The 23,123-nt window shown below is 35.1% G+C and overlaps 1 protein-coding gene across 7 annotated transcripts in view; it reads right to left on the bottom strand.

The window, feature by feature from the left end:
- The window catches only part of LOC127877141 (SCO-spondin-like), a 331,534-nt gene that overhangs the window by 240,644 nt on the left and 67,767 nt on the right, over positions 1 to 23,123 (bottom strand). For 4 of the 7 annotated variants that reach the window (XM_052422789.1, XM_052422828.1, XM_052422835.1 and 1 more), the window contains 9 exons: positions 21,460 to 21,609; positions 20,842 to 21,107; positions 16,256 to 16,406; positions 13,670 to 13,816; positions 12,586 to 12,732; positions 12,099 to 12,269; positions 11,655 to 11,801; positions 11,298 to 11,468; positions 10,603 to 10,847 (listed from right to left, as the gene is read on the bottom strand). In XM_052422789.1, the coding sequence (XP_052278749.1) occupies positions 10,702 to 10,847; positions 11,298 to 11,468; positions 11,655 to 11,801; positions 12,099 to 12,269; positions 12,586 to 12,732; positions 13,670 to 13,816; positions 16,256 to 16,406; positions 20,842 to 21,107; positions 21,460 to 21,609 (1,496 nt within the window). In that variant the 3' untranslated portion in view covers positions 10,603 to 10,701. Of the gene's footprint in view, positions 1 to 10,602; positions 10,848 to 11,297; positions 11,469 to 11,654; positions 11,802 to 12,098; positions 12,270 to 12,585; positions 12,733 to 13,669; positions 13,817 to 16,255; positions 16,407 to 20,841; positions 21,108 to 21,459; positions 21,610 to 23,123 lie in introns of those variants that run through there. The other 3 variants (XM_052422799.1, XM_052422815.1, XM_052422820.1) reach the window with 2 other exon arrangements.

The following is a 23,123-nucleotide window of genomic DNA, read 5'->3' as shown; positions in this document are numbered from 1 at the left end:
TTAATTTGTGTATTATACGAACATTCACCACGCTTACATGCAAAGAAAGCTCTTTAATTGTAATTATTTTAATTATATATATTTTATGTAACTGAATGTTTGATTGCTTTTCAATTTAAAAAGCATTCTATAATGAACACACTCTTTTAAGGTACTGATTTTGTAAGTTACGCATCAAACCATACCTGGACAAGGTACCGAGGTACTGCAATTCCGAAACGCGCTATCATCTGAACCACAATCCTTCCTCCATAAGCTGTTCCATAACATTTCCGTTTTCGTGATTGAGTTCCATTCTCGCAGCTTACGGAGCAAGTTGACCACGCTTACCAGTCAGTCCACTTTCCATCAACTATTAAATCAAACAATGGCGACGCATTTAATAGCTTGTATGTCTACGTATTACAAAAATGTTTGCATACAGAATACATATCGCATTTTGTTAACATGCGTATGTCTGTCATCTTACTAAACAACTAATAGAGTTTGCTTATGGATATGTTTCCCTTTAGTTAACATTATTCATAATAAACGAAAATAGTGTAGTACCTACCTGGACAGTTACTGTTGCTTGTTCGGTTGCACATACCCACTTCGAAATCAGGACCGTTGCAATACTGTCCGCCATTCAAGGGAGGCGGCCTGTCACACTTGCGATATCGCGGACGAAATCCGTTACAGTAGCAGACAGACCAGCCCTGCCAGGCTCCCCAGCTACCGTCGACTGTATCGAAAGAAAATATAAGTCACTAACTATTTGTTTCATTTGCCACACCACATTGTAATGAATTGGTCTTGAATAATTGATCGCTGCTGAAATGTTTGGTTACAAACAACATAAAAGTACGTTTATCTACGAAAATATTAATTCCAAATGATTTAATAAAGCGGGCAAAGTTTTCACTAGATTGCTAACATTTGGTTTGATTTCTGACGAGTGTATAAGTCTATATAAATCATTAGATTTACATGCGTGGCAATTTTGACGCCAGGGGCATGATTTGAAAAAACTCAGTTGTGGGCCACTAAGTAAAGTCACGCTTCAAATATTTAATCTTTCACTGTTGCGTTTAAGAGAAGAAGTTTTCATTTTTAAATGTTTTTAGTTCTGATGACATACTTATGCAATGGACCGGAACGAATTCAACAAAGTTAAAGTAAAGTCACATAAGGATCATTCCTGTGAAGATTCTTAAAAATAAAACTGTCAATGGGTTAAGGGGAGAAGCTGTTAAAAGCTGTTACAACAAATTTACGGACGCACCTAATACACCGTACGCACTGATAGACAACGGAAACACGGTGTCCTAAAAGCTCCTGATGAGCACGATCTTCTCATGTGAGCTTAAAAATACATAATAAAGAAGTGAAATTCCACCTGCCTGAGCAGCATTGCATTCTCATTATAAACAATTAGTTGGTCCCTTATTTAAGGCAAGTGACCATTTGCCAGAACAGTACGAAACAGCACAATACGAAACAACATAAACAAATAGAAAAGAAAACAAAGGAAAAAAATGTCCAAACTGGTTTTAGTTTTTTTTCCATCATTTTTAATCACCTTAAATTTCGGTCATTCATCTGTGAAACTTTCCGCGCAATCAACCAAACAGTTAAAGAGAGTGTTGAACGCACGCACGTTTGTGGACTGTATATTATACATTCAAAAACGACAATTGGAGATACATCTGCCAAGACGGTTCACAGCCAATATGAATTAATTATCAAGCATAAACATCTTTATGTTATTTAGCTGTGAAAGTTTACTCGAAATCTGCCTGGCAGGTAAATGGGACATTATGAACTATCATGTTTATTATATAGTGGAAAAACACACAGGACACATTTCTGACAAATCTAGTAGTAACCGAAGGTTTTACGAACACATACACATTATTGTCATCCAGCTCTTGTCTTTGAATCGAAATCCACCCAGTGGTAAATTAAGGAGTTCATGGCACAAACTTTGGGACGTACGTTCCCACGCCCAAGTGCAATGCTTTATGCCTCTCACTTAGTGGGGTTATAAAAGTGTTACGCCTTGAGCAAGGGTCTGTTTAGACCTAAGGCATAATATTGTAACAAACTGTTTACAGGACGAATGATTGTAAGGTATAACATGCCTGAACAATTTCTTGTCTGGTTGCAAACGTTCACTTCGTCTCGCATACCCTGACAATCCTGTCCACCGTTCGTGGGAGGCGGGCTGTCACAGGGGCGATATCGCCCACGAAATCCGTTACAGGCACAGAGAGACCAACCCTGCCAGGCTCCCCAGGCGCCATTTACTATAAGGGATACAACACAATAATTTTGTGGAGGCATACAAATGTTTCATGTATGCCCTTAGAGGCATGATTTACACCATTGTATACAGGGTCAATACTAATATCTTATGTTAAATACCAACTATCCACTTTGGGTTTCAAGAAGTTTATATTGAATCAAATGTCACCGGGGATGCGATCCGCTCTGATCAAAGGGGCATATGTTGAAGACAATTTAGATCCCCACATATATGACGTAAAATATAATATATGTGTCATTTTAGCAAAATAAATCTTGTGGTTAAGCAACTTTGTCATTTAAAGATATTATTGATACATGAAATATGTCTGAAGACGTATGTACGGTGGCATAGAGTTGACATTCACTACCCTTTTTTTCAAAGCACTCCTATTTTTTTCCATTGCACTCCTCTTTTTTCTATCTCGTTCCTACGACATATTAACTCGAGGAACGACATACTAACTCGTGGGAACGAGCTACCTATGTCGACACCACTCTTTTATTACTGCAACGCTCTTTTTTCATTGCACTCTTCTTTCATTTAGTTTAACACTTTTTTTCTATCTCGTTCCCTAGATTTAGTATGTCGTTCTCAAGACACAGTTAACTCGTTCCAACGAGTTAGTAAGTCGTTCCCTCGAAAAAGTATGTCGTGGGAACGAGAAAAAAGGGGAGTGCCATTTTATAAAGGAGGAGTGATTTAAAATAAGAGGAGTGAGAGCCACTGTGCGTGTGACATAAATGGCTCATCCCATGCTCTTTGTGCTCAGATGAGTTAATAAAGGCTTTCTGCTGATCGTTCAATAATATTTACCGATACAGGTTTTTGTGCACTTCTGGAATTCTATCGTGTCACCGCCATTGCAATTCGCTTGGAAATTTGGGTTCAGTACATAGCACTGTCGTGTACGATTCCTCGTTCCCTCGACATAACATGCAGTGGAGTCACATTCAGACCATGATGTCCACTGTGTCCATATTGCATCACCTATGAACATCGTATATACTGCTGTTGAAATGAATCTATGATCACTACTTTTTCCGTATACGTTCACATACTGATTTATATAACGCTGCTGAAAATGTATAGCATGAAACCCATACTTCCATCGTCCCATCGGTAGATATTACTTAATTTCGTTCACTTCTTAATATCAAGTACCGCAAGAGTTTCGTCTTTAATCAAGTGAATAGATAACAAAACTGAAAAATTGAATGGATGGATTGCCAATACAGAAATTATTATGTTAATTAGATACATTGTCATATAAATATATTGCTCAATGAGTATGTGCACATATCATACCTGCGGTAACTTATTTTTGTACCATTGGAATTGTTTCCGATTCTTAATGTATAAAACAAAATCACTATCAAAACATAGTCTGTTAACAACGAAACTATTAAGACATCATGATTTTGTTTATTTAAACAATCATTACATCATTCATTCGTCGCGGACTTGTCGCAGATCAAGTGCGACTTATTGCAGACTTATTACAAACCATGTTTTAGTCGGCGTTAGGTTGGCAATTGATCGATGACTTCTCGAAGACCTAAGGCCGAATTGTTATTCAAGTCTAGATGAGTATGTTTTATTGCGCATAAAATGCGATCTCAATGTTATTAAGGCACAACTATTTTGTCGTATACTCTCTTTTTATTCTTCGATAATATATATCGATAAACATATTTTTATTTATACATTGTCCTCTCAAAAGAACATTAAATACGCATTTGCTTTTTCAACAATGACATCTCAAAAGTATAACACAACTATATACATGTTAGTGCTTTCCACAGGTTTTCTTTAAGATGACCGTGGACAATAAGAATTGGTAAGTGAAGAGTTACCAATGTCACTTTGATTTTAAAATACATGTTTCATGCAAAATGACTGTTTTGATGATTGATAACGATAACAACATGTTTTATATCTTTTTATACTCGTATAATAACGACTCGGTCTATTTACCAAAACATCAGTACAAACTATACTCTTTATTTTACAACATACTTACATTTTTTCATATCTCTATAGTTTTCTCGTAATCCCGTATTCAATTCTAGTTCCAGTTTAAAAAGTAAAGTATCAAACAAATTACGCCATATGTTACTATTTAAAAATTTTGATGCAATAGACGTCCAATCGAGACAGGAATGTTCCCGCTGTTCATGCGTAAATCAACTGACACGATGTGGGGGTACTCATATTCTATTACAACAAACAATCGCGACAGGCGCATCTGGGTATATAAAATGCAGGCGCCTCGGGTACTGAATTGATCTGGTTGCCAAATAACGATTCCGAAACTACGTTTCATAGAAACAAGAAGATATATTCGACAACGAAAAACTTTGCTTGAGGGTAAGAATGGCTAGTATTGTTACTGAAAATTCCACTAATCGGACAATTTTAACAACCGGGTATTATTTTAAATTCTAGCGGCCAACCGGGGACCCTTAAATGGCCTTTGGTAAGCACTGCCTTTCATCCAGCATCAGCAATAGATGTTCTTTGCCTCAGGGAAAAAAATCAGATTGTCCTTACACCGATTCTAAAAACTAACAATCAGTGCAAATTGTATTTAAAATATTTTTAAATTTTTACTATTCAATGCATATGTAACTTAAGATCAATCTTACGTTATTAAAACATACCAATTAAAAATCGTTTTTCTTGTCTGTTGGAATGGGGAATCGATCGTGCGCCAGCGCAGGTGTTTATTCCTTCGACATCCACGCATCTTGAACGAACACTTCGTTTATACCAAGGATCGTATTCTCGATACCCTACCAGGAAACATGAATCCAAAACATCACTATGTAACATAAAAACATGTTTAAAGTTGAACAGCTCTTTTTCAATGTACGTGTATTAAAATACGTGTGTCTTTTTGTAACATAAGGAATTCATGTGCAAGATTATCCCAATCATTTAATCAATTTATTTTACGTTAATTTCTTCTTTCCATATTCGTTGTTTCTGTCTAAAATTGGGGAAAAAATGCAAACGTAATAAATAAATGAATATTACAAATTTGTAAATATGCTCAAATTAAACACTTCAGCATTAATACTGTTCGAATCGAATGCGACTCACGAGCTCGAATGTTAAGAAAAGTGGTTCCTCTTCTGTTTCCAAAAAAGAAACTGCATCGAAATACTCATACACACAGGTCCAGATGTTTTTTTACCATGTTTATTTACGTCCATCACTTTAGCAATAATACGTTTAGAATGACAGACGACGCAAAATTAAAACAATACTAGTAATAGTTTAAAAAACCTAAATAACTCCACCTTTGGACGAAAGGAAATTCACAAAATGCACATGCTATCAAGTTCTGAATTATAGTTTCTATAAGTTTCAACACCTTAAAAATAATAGCATCCGAGTTATGAGCAACACATTTTAAAGACGACACTTTTAACTTAAAAGGTATATAACTCTGCGGATATCACAACAGTAAAAAATACTTAGGTGACCAAGTGCATAAGCTTATGAATATATTTTAAAGCTTTCATCATCCCTCCAGCCATTAGCTTGGTTTCTCATTCTTCATATCTCGTAAATGGTGACATAGTCTGAGCCATTTTCGTATCTATACAAGACTTATTCTTGTCGTTTATGCATGAAGAAAGAATATTCGCAAGTTTTGGCATAAAGCTCCTCAAAAATATTTTTGTTGACAATTATTAATCGAATTAATACAGGGCAGTAGAAGAGTATGAACTTTTACCATTGGCTTCGGTTTTATCAGCGGCTGGATCAATGTCATATATTACTGTGTAGCCATGTATGAAATAAATCTATGAATAAAAAGATCATTATGCAAATTATACACTATTGTCGATTAAACACAGATAATGACGATCGGTAAGATAATGAAACAGTAAATACTCGTCTAAAAACTTCTTAGTACTTGACACCGCTCCGTGACTAAACTTTGTGCCAATTATTTTTTTTTTTTTTTAAATGTCGTTTGTGCTATATTTTGTTCTGAAATATGTTTATTATACAGCCTTCGTCATGGAACGGTTCGATAATATTCTCATTTCTGTAGTTATTACTGTATATTGCTGTCATAATTTACGCTGTATTCTGAACGGCCAAGAACAAACTGTTGCTGCTGCACTATCCAATTACAACTTAAAATAAAGCCAAGCGCAGTACATACATATTAGTATCATTTAAAAAATTGTCAATAAATATAGTGTTAACGGTCTGTGTTTAAATTTCTAAATGTATACAAAGTGAACAAATAAATTTGTAAAAGTTAGAATCAATTCATATTACTGGATTATCTTGCAGGACTAGCCATTCCCCGTCCTGTCACCATTGAAGCACGTGTTCCTCTCGACCAGTGTGACAACTCTGGTGCCGAGATCTGGGGCGCTAAACACAGGTGTGTCATCGTCTACGGTGCAGTAGATGGCCCCAATCACCCCATGAATTAGGCATCCCGCAAATACGAGAACAGCCAGAAACTGTCTCATCTGCAGTAAATGTGGTTTTTAATGAATACCTACCCCCCCCCCCCCCCCAAAAAAAAAAAAATAAAAATAAATAAATACACAGTCCAACCAACACAACCCTCAAAACAAACCATTTTACAACCATGATAACGTAATATAACACATTGGAGCTTATAACAAGCCATCGTAATGTAAGATAATTAGTAATACGTTTGCATTAAAATGGCATTTTAAAACATATTTTCATTAATATCATTTTTCTTGTTTTAGTGAGTACGCAGAAATTATATCAAATAAAAATACAAACTTGAAACTTCAAAATGAATTAAACACCAATAAAAATGTAAGCAAAGCAAAACTCCAGTTGCATCAGCAAAAGATCATTCGTAAAATCACTACAAGGTATTTTTCTTGAGACAAGTGACCATCTGCGATACAATGCGACGCAGGACACAATTGTGACAACAAAAATACCAATGAATTGAGTTGGGGCACCGCCTTGAACAATTCAATTCAAATAAGAGAAATTGACCCAGATTAATCCACAATCAAGTGGATATTATAGGAAACTAAGTGTCCCCTTAACATCACAATTTAAATCAAACTGCAGAGAACAGATCACTGGTACGTTTCAATTTAATTATAATTTAATAGTTGTAAAAGTTTGCACGAGATTTGTATTACCTACATATAATGCTTTACATGTAACTATACACGGTACATGATTTCGTGATCATATCTTATGTCCTAAATAGTTATTTTAGATTCTGCGACCCAAGCGACCGACGGACAATTCATTATTATTTGCAAATAAAGCAGTATCTAGTGAAAATAATTTGAATTATCTACATTATTAAATTCAGATGAATATAAAGGAATATAATCTTACTTGTTGTTTTGATCCCAATCTGGGCCGTCGTGTAGGAATGGCACTCCAAGTGTAAACTGCAAAAAGCCTCTGCGATGGCGGTTATTTTTACTGCGAGTGTCCTAGTTTCAAATACTCAACACTTGTCAATCTTTTTGAAAATCCTTTCCAATTGGTCTTTAATTTCTACATTTCAAAAAAATGTTATGACAAGTATATGTTTTAAGTTATATAATATCTAGCTTTATATTTTGATAATTATCCCGCATAACAAAGATATGTTTATTTCGTTATAATAATGAAAATTATCGGCCGTTGCAATTCATTACAATCTAGTGCACAAATGCTAAAAACTTGCCCCCAAAAACATAAGAAAATCGTGACAGACATGTTTGAAAATTGAAACAATTTTACAACGTCCTTTTTGATTGCAACAAACCGTGTTGAGTTTAAAAACGTTAATTGTAACGGAGCGGGAAAAGAAACTCATACGACTTTCCAAATAATTATGACGACCAAAATATTTTTATACAACATAATAAAGCATATTACAATACGCGTTTACATCAAAATTTATGTTTGTATTATTATCCCAACTACCAGACATCGTGTATGATGCAACAAAGCAAAACTCCATTTGAATGTAGTAAATTTGGGTAACGTATTCAAGGAAAATATATATATGGGTATCAGCACAACTATTTCCCAACTGGTTACTTAGTAAATACAGCACATTGGTCGCGTGAAAAGCACATACTTTTTTCCACTAAAGCACATGACGAAGGCAATCGGAATGTATCAAAGTCACGTGCTACATTAAAGATCTTTGATTGTGTTCAGAGATAACAACCGAGTTGTACTCTTCGCCTTGAAATGAAATACATGTTAATTAATACATATAGATGCAATTTGAAAGTGTGAAAAATTGTCATTTAATCTTTAGCCTAGTTAGCAAGTAATTTATTTTTTTTGCAAACGGTACCGCTTTAAACACCGAAAGTAGGATTTCTATAAGTATTAACGTCCTTTTCGACAAACGCGATTATTTTTTCAGTTTTAAAATTACAAAAAAGACGGATTTCTTCCTTGTAACCACCAGATATATTCTAATTGGCATAGATAAAATTAAATCTATAGCATTGTTAGCAAGTAATTTATTATTTTTCAAACGGTACCGCTTTAAAAACCGAAAGTAGAATTTATAGACGTATACGTCCATTTCGATAAACGCGAAAAAAAATTAGTTTTAAAGCGCCAAAAAGACGAATTTCTACCTTGTTACCACCAGATATATTCTAATTGGCATAGATAAAATATTATTCTTATTTATACTTAAATTTACTATGCCAAATAAATTGTGTGGCTTTACCCTGTCTAATGCATGTGCAAACAGGTCGCCTTGGATCATAGTGGATATGATAAATCACCTTGTGTTTATCTATTGAAAACGAGTCACTTTTACTGTATATAACTTGACATAACATATTTACAAACTTTGGTTGGGAAATTTGATACTTTCCGGTGACTACTTAAACCAAATTTGAAAACTCGGTTTTACTTTATCTGGTCCCAAAACATGTTTCTGCATTTGCTTTGCGATGGCGGAGAAAGTATCACAAGAAAACCGCTAAGTCTCTACAAGCCGATATCTATTTTAAAACCTCCACTTCATCGGACAGTTCAGAATCTTTACTGAACCACTTAAATGACACATGTTTCCAGCAAGCAGCTACGGCAATCTAAGGTTTATTACCATCTACCGACAATTTTCCGTTGATTTAAACTACCAGAATGACTTGCTAGCTTGTTTTAGGGTTTTTAATTTCGCGTAAATAATTATATTGAGAGCACCATAATCTTCCAGAGAACATAAACATGTTGCAAACGTTGATAAATGATGGTGCATAACAAGTTTTAATTCACAAAAAAGCATGCACATTTGCGGACAAACTTATGTAACAATCATTTGTGTTTATCTAATTAAAGTTTGATTAAAGATAAGGCTACAATATATGTTATATTTCTACAATAAGTATTGTTATATGCAAATACCAAATATCATTGTTTACGATATTGTATTATTTGTTTCTTTTACAGAATAATATTAACATCACTTCGTGGTGTATTTATGCAAAGCAATAACTCTTTTGCCATACATTCAATCACGTTTTAATTAAAAAAAAAAAAAAAAAAAAAAAACAGAAATTTATACATAACTTCCGATTTGCTAGTATATAGAAATAGTGCTTCAAATCTTCGCCTACCCCATGGTAGCTTGGTATTTTACAAGAGAGGAACCATTCAATAAACTGTTGTATATCATCATTCCACAAACGTTTTTGCATTTGTTTGTAATCAGTGACTTCCAACAAAATGTATCCAAAATTGTTCAGTATCGCCATAAAATAACAAAATAACAACATGAATTGGTGGCCATTTTAAAGAATTCTACAATATACAATGTTTTATTAAAATGAGATGAGTGTTTATGCGGAGATTGACACGTAAGATAACAATCATATGACCATATTTATTGTTTGTCAATAGAAAAAGTACCATGTACAATGAAATCTCTGTTCAAATGGTATTGAAATTCAATAAAAGATTACTGGAACATATTGTCGCAAACAAAACTTGAGCTCAACAATACAATCCTATGTTGATCCCAGGTTTATCTGTAATATATACAGCAAATAAACCCACACTTATGCTAGTGACCATGTTTTTTGTAATTTTAGAAGATGACCGAATAGTATGTTAAACTTATTTCAAAATGGTTGAAGCAGTAAAGCAGGAGATATGGTGTATTTAGTTATATTTATCATAGCTTCGTCGGCCATCTAGAGCAAGAGATCGGACGCGTGTGATAAATTTTGTTCAGGACCACTCAAATGTCCCTTAACTGTTAATAGAAATCGACGTACGGATGAAATTTATACTTTACTCTTGAAATAACGGAGAGGGCATAGCAATACAATGCTTTTATTTTATTTTTTCTCAGTAATACATTTCCAATCGGAACATTTAGTCGCATTAAGTCATTTGTTGCAATGAGCCCCACTTCGTCAACAGGGCGCCTGCGAGCAAGGCACGGTGTCAAAGGCAGACCCCGGACAGTCCTCGTCGTGCCCGGAAGAACACATCCTCATACGCGACAGGGTGCCGTCACCACACGTCACCGAGCAGTCGCCGAGGAACCATTCGCTCCAACCTGATCATTTAAACGCTTTTAATCAAGAGGCACATACAAACATGTCTGGTTTAATAAGTAATAAAATTGTGAAATATTTTCTGAAGATATCTTAACACACACACACACACTTAAATTCATTTCCTTTTTTATCAATTGATAACCTTGCAATAGTGAGGATAGAAAATAACAGAAAACATAAGATGCTGTCTGACGGCATGCACGAAATTCGCCACAAATGATGTACATTGATTGTATGTTAATGTTACTATTTTAAAAGTATTCGTTGTTTTCAGTAGAATTTCTTTAGTGTTGTTTTTAAGAAATGTGGTATAAAATAAATTAAATAGTATACTACTAATATTCCCCACTGTATTATACCGACCAGTATAATGTTTAGTGGTTTAATTCTTTAATAGACCCTAGTGCCACTTTCTTGATCATTTCCAATAAATGTACTATGAGTCATACTTGGACATTTTGCAAGCTTGCACGCGCTTGTTTCCAGACTCTCTCCAGAACAGTTCAGGCCCCCGAAGGCGGGAGCTGGATTGGTACACGTCCTTGTTCGTTGTATGTGACCGTCTTCACATGTGACGTCACATTGCGACCATGTTGACCACGACGACCAGGTACCATTGACTTTCAGGATGTGCAAAAGTATTAACGCTTGTCTTTCAAAACAACATTTTATAACCCATTACATTGTAAACAGAATGTTAGATTATTTCAATGTTATTCTATATCATTGATTACTTCAGGCCAAAAATGAACAAATATCGAAATATAACAAGACAATCTTCGTAATTGATCGGCTGAAATGCGTACCTTCACATGGTGCCATTTGACAGCCCACCACTTCGCTGCTTTTTCCTGCACAATCCTCTTTGTAACCCGTGGAGCAGTTACGTACACGGGTTTCAGTTCCGTTTCCACATGTCACTGAACACTTGCCGTTGAACCAGGGTGACCAATCTGTTCCAGACATACATGCATTGATCAGCATCATGCTAGCATTAACATGTATGGACAAATCGTAGGTATAGGGGTTAAAATTATATCAAATAGCAACAAAAGTTCAATTACATCATAAACATTGAACGGATATGTATGTGCTAACGTTTGTTTCGTACCTATATAATACCTTTTAAATTGTTGTGAATACATAGTAAAAAATCGTTCTTTTTAATAGATTGGAATTATTTTTGTGAAATAAAGTTTTAGCGTGGCCTAAATCTGATATTCATGGCAATTTGACATAATTCTAAAAACCTGGGCATCTTGCAAGCCTGCATGTGTTGGCTTCTTGACTCGCTCCAGAGCAGTTCAGACCTCCAAACGCGGGAGGTGGATTGCTACACATCCTCGTTCGATATATGTGACCATCTTCACATGTGACGTCACACTGTGCCCATAGTGACCACGAAGACCAGACACCGTCCACTGAAAAACAAAACCTTTTAAAACTCATTTGCACCTTATGGCTGCTTACATGTATGAACGTTGATACGATCTAAGAATGCATACATAAATTTTTGATTTGATAAACCGGACCACAATTTAAAACCAAAGGTTTTAAAGTAAATAATGCAATATATACCAAAAAAGTGTGTAATTGAAATGCTTGTTGATAGTTAAGCATGCATTTTTCAATTAAAAAAGAGAGTGCTGACTGTAAGTAACGGATTTCATTTGTGACATGTATATATGTAATCGGTGCAAATGGATTAAATATCATGCACACTAGATAGTTGTGTACCTTTGCATGGAGTTTTCTTACAGTCAATCACTTCTCTGCTGTTTCCCACACAATCCTCAGAGTGACCCGTGGAGCAGTGGCGCATGCGTGTAAGGGTTCCGTTCCCACATGTCACAGAACACTGGCCATTGAACCACGCAGACCAGGCTGTATCATTTTAAACGTTTTTTGAATAAGAAGACTAAGATGACATTACAGCTAACCAGACATGATTAACCAGATGTATGAAGTCATTTTGCTTCGAAAGCAATTAAACTCCATCTACATTGTCAAGTTTTAACCCCTGTGACATGATTTGGAATACTTTAATACAGAATCACTGTTTGATGTTACATTCAAACCGTAAAAATCTGAGCCTAGATCATAAGATGTTTAAGAGAAGAAATCCACTTAAAAAGGGTTCTTTTATCCTAGAAAAATTTATTGAGAAAACTTTGTTTTGGACTTCTTAGTTGTAAACGCCAAATATAACTCGTCTAACCTAAGTGATTTAAGATATTTTCAATAATTTTGCCCATAATGGATACATTCAGTGTAAGACACATAGTGCGTAGGCAGCCAATGAAATTATTTGAACAACCTTGGTAGTCAAATTAGATTAGCAACGTATACATTTGCTAATCAAATGTGTGCATTGAAAGTATGACCCCTTAGGCGTTTTAAGGTAAGGCGTTATTTTAGCCAATTCAGTTGAGGTTTGGGAGATTAGTTTAAACAAATATATATTTTAATTCAAGTCAATATTAACTTTTGAGGGCGATGTCCATTGGACTCCAGAGGCATGATAAAAATTTGTACTTGATTATATAACGTTTCATTCCAAATATTACATTTCTGAACACTGTCATTTAATACAAAACCATTCAAGTTGATTTGTCGTGCGAGTTCCAGTTTAAATAAACCATGTTCGATTAGGGCCTGGCCGATTGTTGTTCACACGCCACACCAAACACGACCCATAACAGACGTCGGACAGCAACACACCACAATATATAACTTTTGCTCAGTTGAGCTAGAAAGTTAATTAACATAAATAACAATATTAATTTTCAATACATATCAATAATGTAGAGAATAATAATACCTCCACATGGAGGTTTTTGGCAGCCTATTACTTCGCTACTGGTTCCCGCACAGTCTTCGGTGTGACCCGAGGAGCAGTGACGCATTCTTGTAAGAGTTCCGTTCCCGCATGTCACAGAACACTGGCCATTAAACCAGGAAGACCAATCTATACCAAACAAACAATTCTTTCATTAATTATGCCGATAAGGCCGATGTATAATTTTGTTAAAACGTACGCTTGGGTTCGTCTAAAACAGAAACAGTTACGCTTTACAAAATAATATACTACTTCATAGTCTTATTACAAAAGCACTCATTTACCATTGTTATTTTTACAAAATATTAATAATAATAAGTTTTCCTAACATGCTTGGACACTTGTGTTCATAGAACAAACATAAATAATTAATAATTAGTACAAATACATGTAGTTGAAAACACTATTACATTTGAAAAAGTCGCATGTTAAGTATACCAGCCTTAACGACAAAATATATTATATTAACTTCCTATTGTATATTGTACAATTATTTTCCGGGACAACGCATTACAATGTGGTTAACGTAATTAATAACAGAGATTCTAGATTTTGAATTAATAACAATGTTATGATCATTGACTTACGTTTATTCGGGTATTTCTTTACATTGATCAATCAATAATAACAAAGTGTTTTCCGTTTATGTTTGCAATACAAATGTGTGAAAAAAATCAGGATGCTTTCATAACACTCCTGTTAATGAAAGGTTTGTACCTTAGATGCAGTCAAGTCTAGGTAGAAACTGGGCGGATTGTTTTCCGCTCACATTTCATGTATATTCACATTTTCACAGGATAAATGTGTTGTTCTTTGCTTATTCAGCATGTATTTATTTTATTATTTGTTTGTTACATATACATTATACATGTAACAAGTACTAACTAGAAATGGCGCGGTAGAGGCCGACGCGTATCCCCAGGCCGCATGTTTGACCCAGGGGCGCCCCAGGGTTGGTAATGGGGCCATGCATAGTTGAGATTGACCGTATTGTAATAATAGAAGTTCAGTATCAATTAGAAGTGAATTGGTGTAGAAATGAAGAAAATATAGTTAAAGGCAATTTTGGGTGAGCTTGGCCTATGTGGGCGGGGCGCCCCAGGGTTGGTAATGGTGTCATACATAGTTGAGATTGACCGTATTGTCATAAGAGAGGTTCAGTATCAATTTGAAGTAAATCGGTGTAGACATGAAGAAATTATAGTAACATGCAATTTTGGGTGGGCGTGGTCTATGTGGGCGGGGCGCCCCAGGGTTGGTTAGGGGGACATGCATAGTTGACATTGACTGTATTGTCATAAAAGAGATTCAGTATCAATTTGAAGTAAATCGGTGTAGAAATGAAGAAATTAAAGTAAAAGGCAATTTTGGGTGGGCGTGGCCTATGTGGACGGGGCGCCCCAGGGCTGGTAATGGGGCCATGCATAGTTGAGATTAACCGTATTGTCATAAGAGAGGTTCAGTATCAATATGAAGTGAATCGGTGTAGAAATTAATAAATCACCGGTCGCCGTGGCCTAGTGGATAAGGCGTCCGCCTCGGGATCGGGAGGTCGAAGGTTCGAGCCCCATGGGGAGCGTTTGTCGAATGATGGAAGTTTGTCATGGGACTTGTTCCGAAATGGCCGGTTCGTGAGCCGCGAGCTAGTTAAAATGAATGGTTACCGACTTCTATCCGCCTGGCGCCTGGCATAGTGATAGGAGTCGGGAGGTACATGGTATACACGCAAAGGTGTCTCATAAGCCAAATTGGCTGGCCCTTTCAAGAGGGGTGACACTATAATAAAAAAGACCTTTATATAGTAAAAGGCAATTTTGGGTGGGCGTGGCCTATGTGGGCGCGGCCTATGTAGGCGGGGCGCCCCAGGGTTGGTAATGGGGCCATGCATAGCTGAGCTTGACCGTATTGTCATAAGAGAGGTTCAGTATCAATTTGAAGTGAATCGGTGTAGAAATGAAGAAATTATAGTAAAAGGCAATTTTGGGTGGGCGTGGCCTATGTGGGCGGGGCGCCCCAGGATTGGTTATGGGGCCATGCAGAGTTGAGATTGATCGTATTGTCATAAGAGAGGTTCAGTATCAATTTGAAGACAATCGGTGTAGAAATGAAGAAATTATAGTAAAATAACCTAAAAAATGAGTAAAAATCTCTGACCCGGCCCCACCCCAACCCCCATAACTTTTGACCCAGGGGTCAGATCAAAATTCCAAATAGTGTAGGGTCGCACATATGCTCATAGCTACCATGTGTGTAAGTTTCAAGGTTCTAGTGCTTATAGTGTAGGAGGAGATATTGGGCAGGACGGACGGACGGACGGACGGAAGACGGAGATAAGCACAATATCCCCACTTTTTCTCCGAAAAGCGTGGGGATAATGAAAATGTTTTACCCTTATCGCAAATTAATTTTGCACGTCATTATGCACATAAAGCTTGAAGATTAATAAAACATATGAATTAATGCAACTAGTTATGAATGACAACATGTTCTATGAGCCTGAATTTTTTCAACAGCATGATACGTACATTATGGAGGCAACTTACTTCGTATATTATGTTAACTACTTACGTCCTGGGCTTATTGTCGTGGTCGGACATGTAGCAGCCGACTGTGTGTTAGCCATGCTGGGGTACAGAGAGCATGTCGACTGTGTGAACAGCAGGTCGTCTAGTCCAATATCGCCATGGTAACCGTTCCCAACAGTGGCTTCTGCTAAAATCTAATTATTTATTTGGCTTTTACTTGAATGGATTACAATTAAGCATCTTTACTCTTACCATTTTTACATACAACAAACATATAATCCTAGTAATATATATGTTTGTATGATTTAAAGATCAACACATGTTTACGAGCTGCCTTACATTTAAGAATCATAACAACTATATAAAACATGCTTAGGCACTTTCAATTAAATTATAAAATGCAATTTATATGCAATTTTACAAACATTTACACACCAAAATATTTCCATAACACTGTTTATAATTTATTTGGCATATTTTGTTCAATAATAATATGATGTCACGTTGTGTGGCATTGATGAACTGCTTTCAGCAAATGAAATTGTTTTTTTTGTGAATGCTGTTACTACAAAAACACAAAATTATAAACAAAGCGTCTATGCAAAAAAATATTTTATGGAAACTAATTAAATATTTCATCGATAACAAGTTTGCATTTACATAAAAAATCAATGATCGCAAGAAAATCACAAAGAAAGTATAATAGATTCACAACTTAACGTCACCTGAAGCAAGTTCAAGCCAAACAAACAAAAATAGGTTTGAAATTGTAAACGAGCCCGAGCTGACACTTCGATTTATCAGAATTCGATTGTCGTGAATTAAAATCAAACAACACAAAATATACGAGTACATAGGAAAAAAAGGTCCTTCAAAAAGATTCCGAGCTTTCCGAAAAGTCGAGCGAAGCGAGTTCGAGTCAATAAGAGTCGTTTGTAATACACATATATTTGTTCAGTTAAACGGATCGTGTCAGATAGTTTCATAATAGGCCGCGGTATATATTTGAAATCTTTGTACATGCATTTTACCAGTCAAGCATTGAAGAATACTAAAAATATAAGTATAAGTATATACTAAAATATAAAAGATGTATGTATTACGGCAAAGAATATAAAATGTCTCAGTTTGCAGACTTTACTTCTTGACTGTTGGGTGTTTTGGAACCTTCTTTAAACTCCGCTCTTGACATACTAGACATACTACAATATTTAGTGTATGTTTCCAGCTTAAAAGTAAATAACGACAATATAAATATAATATGGATATGATCTTTGAAATACATCACCAGAGCGATCAAAACTAATACACACCAATCAGAAAGAAATACATTTAAATTATTGGGTATCTTTTTTTTTTAACTCGATGAACTTTTGACATATCAGTTGTTTTTTTTTTAAATCGCCTTCCCGTCGTAATACAGCATGTAATAAATTCAAGGCTAGCCATCCTTCTTAAAAACAAAATTATATCATTAGTTTCGGATCCTTTGATAGAGGTCTTATTTTGTCAAACAAGTTTATTGCTAAACTGGTAGTAATAAAAAGTTTAAATTACAATATGAAACTCAAATCCGTTTTACATGAACAGTGTTGCATTTCTATTTTTAGCATTGGTGCGTTAACGCACCTATGCTTATGGTATATACCACATTTCGAAAATCCACATCGATCGGTTGCCCATTATGAAGCCTTACCTGATCAAAAATCAGACGAAATATCTATTTAATTTAGTATATGGTCATTCTTACAATTTTTTTTTTTGAAACGTTTTTCTAACGTTTTCTTCCAAGAATATTGCTGACACCGTTTTTAGTGAATTTTTATAAGACCGTTTTATGTCAAAAAATCTTCTTATAACCTAAAACAAATTTCGTTCGTAAAACAATTCTATCTGCACTATAAATCTCAATCTCCTACGCAGTGGCCTCCCTTATACTAGAAGTTTACTGCCCGGGCGAAGCAAGGGAAGTAACTGCTGTGAGGAGTGTCTATAAAAATCTGCATTCAGAAATCTGTATTCAGAACTCAATCTGTTGTGCACGTCTGCATCTAACGCTTACCACAAGTTTTACGACAAATTCTTGACGCAGACGAATAGGGTAGCGTCTATTTTCATTTGTGAAAAGAATAGTTCGATACAGGTCTGTCTGTGCTTAAATTTTGAAAGGCTTGGGTTATTATTTTTCATAAGCCTTTCAAACACTGATGTAAATGGAAAGATTATCTATTTAAATAGTCGGTAATTGTTTGAAATTATTGATTTGAGAAATTCGCGGATGGCGATATCGAACTACATTATACCACGTGACGCCATTCTTCCCTGTATCTTGCACATATGCTTTTAACGCCATCGGCGCTCTCGTTTCCTTAAGAAATTAATATTGGGCATACATAAGTATTACTTCCCATTCTACTTTTGTTCATGACATGCTATGTACAACTTTGGTATATATTTGAACTTTTATGATATCTTTATAAATAGTATGCATGCGTGTATGTTTATATGAATTTCTGTATTGCGCTTTGGGTTTTTCTTAATCTAATTCCGAAATTGGTTGAACTCTCTTTATATTTACATCATGTGTTGTTTTATAATATTTACTTAAAATCACCCTTTATACAGCCAGAACTGTCCCATCACATTGACTCATAAAATTGTAAATTTTCATTGTCTTTTAATTGTTGCTCGCAACTTACACGTCTGTCTTTAAAAGATGAAAGATCAGTAAAAACGACATTTTTCACTTTCTTCTCAGCGTTTACAATCAAAGTAAATGAATAAGTACATATGTGGTGAGTTAATTGCGAAACGTATTTAATGCAAAACTATCTTTTAATTAAATTTACAATAAGACATTGCAAACCGTTTTCAAATAAATTTTGCGTTTTGTTTTGTTGTTTGTTTCTCTTAAATATTCAACTATAAAATCATTTATTCATTTTCTATTCACATTCTGTGCTGTTTTATCACATGTACACATACAATTGATCACTTTCAAAGTATTATATTTTTGAAAGAATACACATCTCCAATACGACAGCTGAGACTTTCTTTTCAAAGTGTCCAATCCATTTGAATCAATTAGTGCATGTGTGATGATTTCATTGCAAAATGAATTTAATGAAAAACTGATCGTTGTAATCATGTCCAATTTCAATAAGACCCTACAGACTTTTGCAATAAGAGTATCAATTCCAGATTTGTATATACAGGAGTCCGAAATGGGTGGATATTGTTTTAGATACACATGCGGAATTATTTTTTCACATTTATTTATGAATTTCAACGTGATTACTTTATATGTCTTTGATTGTTTGGTCAAAAAATACTCTTCTTTCTCATAAGAAAAAGAAAATCCGTAAATACGCCATTTGGAATTTTTTTTTACCGTTTCAATTTTAATCAATAAGTATATAAGTGATGATTTTATTTCGACAAGAGTTTTATGAAAAACGGGTCATCACACAAAATGCACACTGCAGCGGCCCAGAGGCGAGCAGCCCTGATGTGGGTGTGAACGACGCTAAATTGCACACATTCTGGATCCCCTGTTACGCGTCCTGTCCATTGCTCCGTGTGATATTGGCGTATCGCATTATTTACTATACGTTTTCCACGTCAGATTAGGAGGAATCATAGTGGATTCACAATACGGGTTATCACACAAAATGCACACTGCAATAAGACACTTCAAAACGTTTTCAATAATTTTATTGCATTTCTTGGTTATCTTAACTAATTTACTAATTACTAAATTGTTGTTTTATTTTATTAAAATTCCAATAATTTCTTCAGCTTCAATGCCATTAAATGTTAGTCGAAACTCACAGTTTCGTCTTTTTTAAATGAATATTATTAAAACACGGCATTTGAAACTGTCTCATTAACTTAGTTTTTTAATGGTATAAATACACGTGTGATGGTTCTATTGCAAACAGGATTTATTTCACAATGGGTTTTGTACACATTACACATTGCATTAAGAAAAACCCAACCCGTTTAGCAATAGCATTATTGCAAAACAGTTTTATTACGAAAAGGATTGTAGCGATGATTCCCCTAGAGCGAGTATGAGTATGATATGAAAGTACTGAGGGTGTATATCCCATACACCATCAGATACTGACTGTGTAATGATTATATCTCAACCGACTACTCGATTACTCGGGGTGTATGGAAATTACTCGTTGTGTATGGAAAAAACACCTTGGGCACGCGACCGCTCTAAGCAAATCGGATTAGGTTATTTTTGTGAGAGGTGAGATATTCATATAAAACCTCCTTGGATGATATAGAAACGACATGCATATGATAAAAAAACTGTCCTCATACAGATACTTATCTTAATTATCAACACACATATTGAAAGAAAATCCAAAATAGGGTTGATGCTAAATCTAGAGAAATTGACAAAGTTATCGGAAAATAATTATATTTTAAAAACAGCCTGAATATATATTTACACGTATCGTAATACATTATAAACAAGTTTTAAATACTTTGATTCGCAAATTTTCTGACAATGACTTACGAAACCGGAAAGGAATAAGTTCAAATCATTTAAATTGTTAATTAAGTGCAGTGAATAAGTCTAACTCGGAGTTATATAATATGATAAAATCTTACCGAAATATTTGAAGAGTAGCTCAAAGGTACATGTCCAGACTTCCAGACATCTCCCTGGTTCCCACTTACAGTCCACAGCAGTTTCCCTGGGAGCTGGGAACCAGTAGCCATGTAAATGTTGAGACTTCCGATATCGGCACCATGCATGTGATACCAGAATTGAACACAGGCAGGGGCGTTAAAACCGGGCTGTATGATGCCACTCTGATACCAGGCCTTGTCACATTCCTTGCTTGGGGCGCTGGACTCGAGGTAGACATATCTGCCTAAAACAATGGCTGGTAAAATTAAAAATATTCTTTTTTGTATAGTCATATTTGTTTAAGCATTTATTACTGTCTACATAACACTGAAATATTTAAACACAGTGAAAGATAAACAATATCAAAACTATTTTACAACTTTATGAACTATGAAACATATCGCCATTATATTAGATCATTTTGAAGGATTAAAACACCAATACTTATTTTAATATCATTTTACAAAATGAAAAAATAAATACAATATTTTCACATAATCTCGAAAAATGATAAACACCAAGTTTATTTTACATCTGTATGAAGGATAAAAACCTTCCGCATCGGTTTAACAATATAAAAAGGAATATCAACGTACCAGTACTGTTACCAAACGTATGATCCGAGCTAGGCCCCGTGTCGTCAGTGTTCGTCGAGCCATTGAACACAATCCAGTCCATATTGTCCAACAAGTCAACATTATGCCAAATACAATTTAACGGCGCATCAAACGTACATGTGTTTTTATCTACGATAGAAAAAAATCAATTTGTGTTCAATGACATACGTTTATGTTATATTCATACAGAATCGCGCTATTGGGTTACACAATGTTACAAAGTAAAATAAAGGTTTGTTTCTGTTTAAGGTCTCTCAAAATATAAGTTGACATTAATAAATACCATTTTTATTAACCAAACAACTTTATCTCTAACCGAGCCGTTTTGTATCTTACTAACGGTTTTTCAGGACGAGTCACACAAAAAAATGGAATCAAATAGAAACCTTAACTAAATCCAAGAAATATTCGATTGGACCTCAGCATTAAACAGTTACAGCACATACATTTTAAGTAACTGTTGACGTTTATTTGTAAACTTGACCTGTCTCTGAAGAGCAACACACATTTAAGCGATAAACTATCTGGGCGTGGGAATTAAAATATGATGTAATATCAACATCCTTCCAGACTTTGAAAGCGTTTCCGATAATGCAAGAACTTTGAGGCAATCGGAAGTGACATTTATTGCATTGAAAATTATAAAGCAGAAACATAAATCAGGACACCTGATCATGCCTTTTGAACCACTCGAGTTGTAAGCGACATATTGTCTGGTAAAGAGAATAATAATACTAATAAATCAATACATCCTGTCATTTTTTAATGTATTAAAGCGGAATCAAACATTCGTAATATTCGATCTTGACCTTTCACAGAGGAGCATGGGTATTATTAGCCGCAGGTCGTCGGGTCGTAAAGGGGCATTGCTAGCAAAACATTTGATCGCGGAACATACGAGCTGTGATCTACCACACACAAACCTTAACAAACGGAATATAAAAGCTCTCCTTCGAATATATTAAGTAGATGGTGTTAATTAGTAAACAAAGTGCAGTTCATACTATTTATGTTATTTTGTTAATGAACAAACAACGTGCAGTTCCACACTACTGATGAAACGGTGTTTATGAGTAAACAACGTACAGTTCCACACTTCTAATGATATGGAGGTAATAAATAAACAATGTACAGTTCCACAGTACTGATACGATGGTGTTAATGAGCAAACAACGTACAGTCTCAAACATCTGATGCAAAGTTGGTAATCATTATTAAATGGACAGTTCTCCAATTTATTATGCGATAATGTTAATTAGTGAACAACGTACAGTTCCACACTACTAATGCGATAGTGTTCATGAGTAAATGGGTTACCTACGAACAGTTCTCCATTTCCAATTCGATAGTATTTATGATCAAACAACGTACAGCTCCATACTACTAATTCGAAAGTGTTAATGAGTTAACAACGTACAGTTCCACAATAATGCGATAGTGTGAATGAGTTCACAATGTATATTCCACTACTACTAATGCGATAATGTTCTTATTTCAAAACTTATAGTTCAGCACTATTTAAGCAATGGTGTTGATGAGTTTACAACGGACGGTTTAACACAACTTATACGATGATGTGTATTAGTGAACAACGTACAGGTCTACACTACGAATGCGATGTTGTAAATGAGTAATTTATAGAG

This window comes from Dreissena polymorpha, chromosome 1 (assembly GCF_020536995.1).
Source record: "Dreissena polymorpha isolate Duluth1 chromosome 1, UMN_Dpol_1.0, whole genome shotgun sequence".
Lineage (NCBI taxonomy): Eukaryota > Metazoa > Mollusca > Bivalvia > Myida > Dreissenidae > Dreissena > Dreissena polymorpha.
Note: the sequence above shows the minus strand (reverse complement) of the source record. Positions and strands in the feature narration are given on the sequence as shown.